Source organism: Pholcus phalangioides, unplaced genomic scaffold (assembly GCF_987345545.1).
Source record: "Pholcus phalangioides strain wild (caught in Gottingen) unplaced genomic scaffold, Ppha-v1.0 ptg000003l_1, whole genome shotgun sequence".
Taxonomy (NCBI): Eukaryota; Metazoa; Arthropoda; class Arachnida; order Araneae; family Pholcidae; genus Pholcus; species Pholcus phalangioides.
The window spans coordinates 14350791-14360191 of record NW_028301596.1 but is presented as its reverse complement, the minus strand read 5'-3'; the positions used below and the strand labels follow the sequence as shown (position 1 = coordinate 14360191).

Sequence of the window (9401 nt, the reverse complement as noted above, 5' to 3'; positions counted from 1 at the left end):
ATGATAAAATACAAACATACTACCCATAAATAATTATGGTTGTCTCAACTAAGTATGGATAGTACCTTGATTTATCCCAATATGTTTATTTTATTTCCTTTCAAACGTATCAAATGTGTCTCTATACGTATGGCGTCTAAAACCTTATGGCATACTCCAATCCAGGACGAACTAGTCCCCGGAAAAGTGGAAGGATCTCTTTAGGAGAATGCGAAGCGACCTTTCTTGAGAATGAAACAGAGCATTCTATTGGATTTTTTGACTACCGCTGAACAATGCTCAGAAAACATAAGACGCTCGTCAATAAGAATACTCAGATCGGTGATCCGAGTTTGAACCGGAATAGGGACACCCTTCAACTCGTAAGTGAAACATGGGTTGTTCGAACTAAAATGAGTGGTCATGCACTGGGCAACCCTGAAAAACATACTCCATTCATTTGCTCACACTGCAATCCTATCTATTAGTAATATTCATCAAATAATTCGTGAATTCTTTTACCGTCGTTTAATAGAAGTCCTCCACCATTGCATTTTGATAATTAATGTTAAATTAGTTCGGGAAACTACAGATTTTTAAGAGTGCGATGCAAATAATTTTGTTTCGAACTTGCGTTTTTCCAAAAATTAACTCAAAAATTCGTAAGCAATTACGAAAACAAAATCGTTGCAACTACTTACAAAAGCTAATAATTTGTCTGTTATAACAAAATTGAAGCTCGGGCTCCTCGTTATGGCATGTTGAGAGAATTATTCATCCCACTCGCAACGAAGGGAATTGTACAAAGCTTCTACAACACAGTTTCTCGTGCATAACTAATGGATTTTCTCAGGAATTCGTGACATTCCACACTGAGTTGCTGATAAGAGTTTACGTTCAACCAGCAAGTGCCTCTCCCGCATTTAGTCGGAAATATATATCCCATGGATTTCATTACTTGGAACAACTTAAATCTTTAAGAAATGCATGTAATTAGTTTTCTTTCTTACATACAAAATATTTTCTTGACATACCGGCTAGTATTTTGGCGATTCATCAGCTGATTTAAGTCGCACTTCTCTAACAATCACTATTCCAAGCCTAATACTCATAATGTAATTTTGGCAGGAATAGCCTTAAAAAGAAAGATCAGTAGTTCGGATGTATTTAAAGAATATTTGTGTGTGTATTTATATTATACATTAATACAGGTTATAAACTATAATGTATTTATATTATACATAATAGAATGCAGGTTAACTTAGCTAGTTTAAACTTGGATAATTCGAAGTTTGATTCAGATATATCGTTTGCAAAATGCCTTTTGTATATCGTTTGCAAAATGTTTCACGGAATTTTGGTCGTCCCTTTCTTTGGAAAGGGGAAATTTTAGGTTTTCCAATTTATTTATTAGGTTTAAAATTAGGCTTACTAATTTTTTACCACATGTAACAGCAGCCAATATTGAAAAAAAAAATCACAATCAACGTAACCTAAACTTTTTTTGTCGTGACTTTTTTCAATCAACAAGGAAGAACCAATGTTTTCCAGTCACAGTTTTGTTTAACAGTTCCACACTTACTAGCTTTTGTCCTTCTGTGGTAGCTGGAGTTTTACCGGTTCTTGGCTGACTTCATTAACACCTGCTAAGAGAAGATGCAAAAGCCACTATTCAGGAAATATGAAAGTTTGTTTCCGTTAGTGAGAGGCAATCTTTACACAGATGGGATGTTTTAAATATGGAGTGTTGCAATCCCAATCACTTGCCTGGTAACTTGTGTTGGAGATTCATGCCTCTATAATGTTATTGTTCATTTATTTTGAAATATCCATGCAGCTGAGCAACATTGTTGTCGCGATTGAAAAAACCATTCCTTATATGATCCGTTCAGTGTAACAGTAGTTTAAGTCATTTTCGTGCAACCCTGACTAACACGATATGTGGGTAGCTTTACCTTCAATCTGTTTTGTTCACAAGGGGTTTGACTCTAGTCCAACTGGTTAACACCATATTGCAGCAAAAGTTTATTGGTAGAAAATGAAATGGCGAAAAAATATTGAGCGAAAATGGTCAGCGTTTCTCAACCTATGGTTCGCGGTGATGGCATCGGTGGTCTGTATATTAGTAAATATTCGTATGGGTTCAAATAAAATTATGCATTCATAAACAATTCATAACCATCGAGGGGAATGCAGGAAATTGCTATCCTATGTATGGGATGTCAAAAACTTTTGCCAAAACATGCAGTATATTACTTTAAATGCAGTTTAATAATTATTGCTAATTTTTTTTTTTTTTTTTTGTGAAATACATTTGTGTGTACTGCAATTTATAGAGAAATACGGTAAACTGGGATCTTCAATTATTATCCGTAAAAAAAAGACAGGACATAACTAGTTCTCATTAAAAAAAGCAGAAGTAGGCACAATCATCAATCGTAATTATGTCCAAAAAGCAAAAAAAAAACTGAGGGCAAATATGTGAGATGAATATTTATAATTTTTGCCATAATTACCATAGTGTAATTCACATTAAGAACACGCTGTGTACTCACGGCTTTGGTAAACATTACGAATTCAAAGAAGTATCGTTGAAAAAACGGGATAAATGTATAAGAACAATTCGGAATATATATATAACGAGATTACAGGGAAGTTCACCCTAATACGGGACACCAGTGGTCCGTCAAACTGTTTCCCACATTTTACTCTTTTTCAGAAAGGTTGAGAAACAATGCTTCAACTGATTCTGAAGTTACTTTGAATGATTCTGTAATTATTTATTTGGCTAATTTGGAAAATATCTCCTTCTCAATATGCATATCTTGAAATCCTTTATCTTTCATTGATATCAAGTTTTCTTTTACTAATTCTGAAATATTTCGTTTGGAAAATTCTAAAATTAGTTCTTTCAGTAGTTTTGGAACTAATCTTCTACTAATTAGAAATTTTCATCAATTACGAAATGATTTCAATTGTGGAATTATTTCTTTCATTAATTCTGAATTATATTTTTCATTTAAGGTGTTTTCAAACATTTATCAAAATCCCGTAATTAGGTATGCCGAAATTTCCAGTTTCCAACCGAATTTACGACCAAAGTTTGCCAATTAATGATACATTCGATTTCTATAAAATTTACGTTTATTCGTTATTAGAAAAACCCTATCATTTTAGCCGAGGGAAAAAGAGCTTGGACGATAACTCACTCGAAAGAAGTGGACTGTAAACACTTTTTAATAATTTTACGATAATTTTAATTCACAAATATAACAAATGAACTCGCACGAAATCCCGATCGAGGGAATCGTTGTACAATTGACCAGCTCGAGGTCTCAACTCATACTCACTCACACACACACTGTCACACACTCATAAAAACGCTTTTTTTTTTCTCTCTCTCTCCCTGGGGACGGGAGGGGAGCTCTCGTCACCCTTTTGACCTCTGCTCTCTCCTTACTTTTCTTCTTCTTCTTTTTTACTATTATTATTATTACGCAGCAACATACCGCCGGGCGTTGCAATGTTCTTTGAACATTCAACCAATTGCAATTATAATGTAATAATATATAAAACTGATCATATCAAAACCTGAACAAATACAAATTTTAACTAAATACACAGAATAAAGAAAATTGACACACTCAATTACATTATAAATCAACACTTTCCGATACATAATAAAGCATAATATACGATATTTACATTAATTTTCCATAGGTAAAATACACAATTTTGAAATTGGTCGCTTATATGTGCCTGAAGCCGTTTTCACAGCAACCACTCTAATCTTGTTATCCTGTTTGCCAGGATATGTTTCCGTAATTCGACCTATAGACCATTTACATGGAGGTAAATTATCCTCTTTAACAATGACCATGTCACCTATTTTTACGTTTTCCTTTTCGAAGAACCACTTATTCCGTTGCTGTAATGTACTCAAATATTCTCGATGCCACCTTTTCCAAATGACTTGTACGAATTTCGTTGTTTGTTGCCATCGGTTAAGCCGATTTTCTGGCACCGAAGTCAACTCTGGTTCTGGAAGTGAAGTGATCGGTCTTCCAATAAGAAAATGACCAGGTGTTAGGGCCTCCAAGTCATTTGGGTCTTCTGACATGGCAGATATTGGTCTAGAATTTAGGACTCCTTCTATTTGAGTCAAAACAGTAAGAAATTCTTCGTAAGTGAGCCTTGTCTGGCCGATGGTTCGTTTTAAGTGGTATTTGCAAGATTTCACTCCTGCTTCCCAGAGACCACCGAAGTTTGGTGTTCGGGGAGGAATGAATTTCCAATCTATGCTATCCGAGGATAAATAGCCAACAAGGTCCTCATCTGGTTGAGCTACAAGGTTGTATAAGTTTTTGAGCTCAACATTTGCTCCCACAAAATTTTTTGCATTATCTGAATACAACTTAACACACTTTCCTCTTCGAGAAGTGAACCTTTTAAGAGTTGCAATAAATGCAGCAGTGGTAAGATCAGTAACAATATCCAGATGGATCGCTTTCGTCACTAAACATACAAAAATACACACATATATTTTATTCAAGGTACCCTTTCTTTGATTTTTGTACCTTATAGAAAAGGGTCCACAAAAATCAACACCAGAAATGTTGAATGCAAAATCTCTCGTTACACGATCCTTAGGTAAAACACCCATGATTTGTTGAGCCGTTATAGGTTTAGCTTTAAAGCACACAATACAATCATGAACAATTTTTCTACATACACTTTTACCATTTATAACCCAAAACTTTTGTCTGAGTTGATTCAATAATGCTTGTGGCCCTAAATGCAGATACTTATTATGATAATGTACAACAATCAACTTGGTTAATCGGTGTTTTGTGGGCAATAGAATAGGAAACTTCTGATTATAGCCCAGTGTACTATTATTTAATCGGCCACCAACTCTCAAGATTCCTTTTTCGTCCACAAAAGGATTCAAACTTTTTATCGGACTGTCGAAAGGGACCTTACCTTTTTCTTTCAGACCTTTGAGTTCTGGTTTGAACTCCTCACCTTGAATCAATTTCACGAGATGCAGCTCAGCATTATTGATTTCTTCAGCATCTAAAGGACTATATTTTTTCTTGTTTTTACAATTATTAAGAAACCTAAAAATGAAACTCAAAATACGAACAATCTTAATATACACATTACTAAGATTCAAAAAATCACTGATAAATGACCGAACTGAAACACTAAAAGTTTGTATATCACAAATATTGTCACTCATACTGCAAATTTTGAATTCACGTTGAAAGTCATCTTGTATGACCGCTGACGGGATCGTTCTGTTTGGGTATTCACTGTCCGTAAGAAACTTTGGACCGTTCCACCATAAAACACTTTGTTCCAGTCTCTCTGGAGCTAGACCTCTGGAAATGAGATCTGCGGGATTTTCTTCGGATGAAACATGTCTCCATTGCTGCACAGTTGTTAGTTCCTGTATTGTAGCTACACGATTTGCCAAGAACGTTTTCAGAAGATGTGGTTCTTTCTGGATCCAAGACAGCACAATCATAGAATCACTCCACAAATACACTGCTGAAACGTCGAGCTTCAGTGAAGCTTTTATACTCTTCATCAACTTAGCTAGTAACACTGCCGCGCACAGTTCCAACCGCGGAATAGTTGTACGTTTAATTGGAGCTACTCTTGATTTGCTCGAAACCATTTTTACTCTCACGCGTCCGGTAGATGAAGTAGACTTGCAATAGATAACAGCCCCGTATGCAGATTCAGAGGCATCTGCAAACCCATGAATCTCGATCGTAGTTGGCTCAGATATCAAAATACATCTATCTATTTTTAGGTTATTTATAGACAGAAGAGATTCGATGAACTCGTGCCACTCTTGTGCCTCCTGTGCTGGAAGTGGATCATTCCAGTCAATTTTCAGAAGCCACAGTTTCTGCATGAAAATTTTTGCTTTTGATACCACAGGTCCTATCAATCCCAGTGGATCAAAAAGTCTTGCGATGGTAGATAGAACATTCCGTTTGGTGACTACTGTATTGCTGTCAGCTTTCACACTGAAAGAAAAGCAATCTTCACTTGGCTTCCAGGAAATTCCCAGAGCCTTTATTTCACTTGGGTCGGAAAAGGTATAATCACCATCTGAAAATAATTTTGGAATGAGCGCTGGATTATTTCCGCACCACTTATGCAGCTTCATGCCTGCAGTATTGAGGATGCCTATCAGTTGCTGTTGAAGCTCTTTCGCTTCCAGCAAGGTTGGTGCCCCGGATAGGACGTCATCCATATAAAAATCACTGGTTAGGACAGGAGCCGCTAGAGGAAAATTGTTTCCTTCATCCTGTGCGAGTTGTTTCAAGGTCCTCATGGCGAGAAAGGGTGCGCTCACTGTCCCGTAAGTTACAGTTGACAACTCATAAATTTTTATGGGCTCGTTCTTGCCTTCCTTCCACAAAATTCTTTGAAGGCTTTTTTGACTCGGATGAATTTTTATCATTCGGTACATCTTTTCGATGTCCGCAATGAAAGCAAACTCGTGTTTCCTAAATCGAATCATTATTGAAAAAAGATACTCTTGGATCACTCCTCCGTTATACTGAAGAGAATTCAAAGAATTGTCCCTTGTGGTAATCGTGGAAGCATTAAAAACAGTTCGTAGTTTTGTTGTCGTTTTATCAGGACGGTATACACCGTGATGGGGCATGTAATATGTGACCTTTGGTTCTGTGGTCTCATTCACCTCACTCATATGCCCAAGTTCTAGATATTCTTTGAGAAAATCTTTGTATAATGCCTGATAATTTTTGTCTCTCTCTAATCGATTCCACAGTGAGTTTAGTTGTTTTAACGCCATACTCTTGGACTCTCCAAGGCACACGGGATCTTCCTTGAGAGGCATGGTGACTATATACCGCCCCTTATTGTCTCTCATATGAGTCTCCTCGTAATGGGTTTCACAAATTTCGTTTTCTTTTGATAGTACTGGCTTTTCTCCAACACTTTCAATTTCCCAAAATTTTTGCATTGTTTTATTCAAGTTCTCTTGTTGAACTAGTCCACAATGTATTGTTTGTTTCTCTTTAGTGGATAATGCGCCACTTACAACGTACCCGAATATTGTATTTTGTAGAATTAAATCGGTGCCACTAGGAGAAATTTGTCCTGTCAATAATAGTTCATAAAATATTTCAGCTCCCAACAATATATCTATCTGTCCTGGTTTGTTAAATTCTGGATCAGCTAAATTTACGTCCCTCACCCCCTCAATAGACACTTCTAACTTTTGGGAGGGAGTGCTATTTGTTATTTTCTCCACTATCAAGAAATCCAATTCCCTTTCATAGTCCTTTCTTCTATTAGCGAGAGAGGCTCTCACGCATCCCTTGATTGGCATTGACGCCCCGTTTAAGCAAGATACAACAAGATTTATTTTTTCTTTCTTCAACTCAAGTTTCTCTGCAAACTTTCTGGTTACAAAGTTCGACATAGAGCCCCCATCTAGCAGCGCTCTACCATTGTGGTATTGACCATCCTTATCTTTTACAAGGCATCTCGCTGTACTAAGTAAAACTGTCTTTTTTTGTTTGTTTCCCATGCAGCTGGTGGCTGTTATGGGGTTGGCATTGTGCTGTTTCGGCGTCGTTATATTGCTCGGGGGAGAATGTGTCATCTCCGTTCTTCCTGCAGGAGCAGCAACAACAGTTTCTTCTTCGCGGGGGAAATGCAGGGTCACGTGGTGTCTTTTATTGCACTTCGGGCAAGAGAACCTTGACCTGCATTTTTTCACCCCATGGGAAGATGACAGACAATTGAAGCACAAATTATTACTTTTTACAATTTTAATTCTCTCGTCTACTGATTTGCTTCTGTAATCAGAACACTTGTACAATGCGTGAGTTTCAATTCCGCATTGTACGCATAATGGGTCTTTTGAATCTGAGAGAAACACCTTTGACACATTTTTATTATTTTTTAAGAGGAAATTTCCTCGCTGTTTTTGAAACCCACTATTGCTCTCAGTGAGAGATCTACCTCGTGAAGCAAAATATATGTCGCTCTCTTTAGCTAATTCAAGCGGCCGAAACCATTTTTCTCCTTGCCTCACACTAATATGAGAAGCAGTTTCTCTATCTAATGTCTCAAACAACTTATCTGCAACAATGAGGTCTTTTAATGTGTCAAAATCTGACACTCTTCTGAGCTTCAGATAGTAATCGAAACTCGTTTTTAACCTCGACGCAAATTGCACATGTGTTTCATTATTACGATGAGCCCTTCGAAAATTCTCTAGACAAACCTGCGGTGTAGGCTCATACTCTCGTAAAATAATTTCTTTTACCTTCTCATAATTTGACAGTTCATTATCGCTTATGTGAGACAAAACGTTGGTTGCCTTTTCACCCAACAAATTCAATAAAATTTCTGACTTAAATTTCTCTGGCACTTTTTTTGTGTTAAATGCTCTTTCAAGTGATGTGAAGAAATACCCCCAACCTTCCGGCTGATTGGGTACTCTAACAGTTAGAGTTCTCACACTTTTAATAAGAGATTCAATCGTGTCTTCCTTTACTTCTGTTTTATTATGTTCGGTGCCGTCACAATTTAATTCTACACGTACTCTAACTAACTCTAATTCTGTTTTGACGCGCTCTAATTTCATGCGTTCTAATTCAACCTCTCTTAGTTCCTCTGACTTTCTATCTGCTATTATTGTGGCTAGATAGTCTTTTACAAAGTCGGGATCTTTTACACAAGCTTGATTTTGCAAAATAAGTTCTTTTAACTCACTCACCTTCGCATTCTCGATGACTATTTCTCCAAGGTCCTGAGCAACTTGGATTAAGTCCTGCTTTTTTGCTCCAGCGAACATTTTGACGATGAAAGTTACGTATTCCGAATTATGTTAGCACCACTCACAATTCTTTCGTGGTCACACAAGAACTCAACGAAAACAAACTCGCTCCACAGACGTCTTCTCCGATTTGAACGACATTTTTCACAGTTCTTTTTCTCCGTATGAGACGGACCAGATGGACGATAACTCACTCGAAAGAAGTGGACTGTAAACACTTTTAATAAATATTTCGATAATTTTAATTCACAAATATAACAAATGAACTCGCACGAAATCCCGATCGAGGGAATCGTTGTACAATTGACCAGCTCGAGGTCTCAACTCATACTCACTCACACACACACTGTCACACACTCATAAAAACGCTTTTTTTTTTCTCTCTCTCTCCCTGGGGACGGGAGGGGAGCTCTCGTCACCCTTTTGACCTCTGCTCTCTCCTTACTTTTCTTCTTCTTCTTTTTTACTATTATTATTATTACGCAGCAACAGAGCTGCATAACAATTTATATCAAATAATCAATATAATTCTCTCTATCGAGATTTATGGCACAACATCAAAAGATCTTAATTATCCGCCCATAAA

At 36.9% G+C, this 9401-nt stretch overlaps 1 protein-coding gene across 1 annotated transcript; it reads right to left on the bottom strand.

The window, feature by feature from the left end:
- Positions 1–1560: 1560 nt before the first annotated feature.
- On the bottom strand, positions 1561–8833 carry LOC149088144 (uncharacterized). Its single transcript, XM_089251560.1, has 4 exons — positions 5271–8833; positions 4963–5099; positions 3739–4494; positions 1561–1622 (listed from the first exon to the last, which is right to left on the bottom strand). Exons 1-4 carry the CDS (start codon positions 8831–8833, stop codon positions 1561–1563), a joined length of 4518 nt encoding a protein of 1505 aa, XP_089107686.1.
- Between the last annotated feature and the right edge of the window lie 568 nt (positions 8834–9401).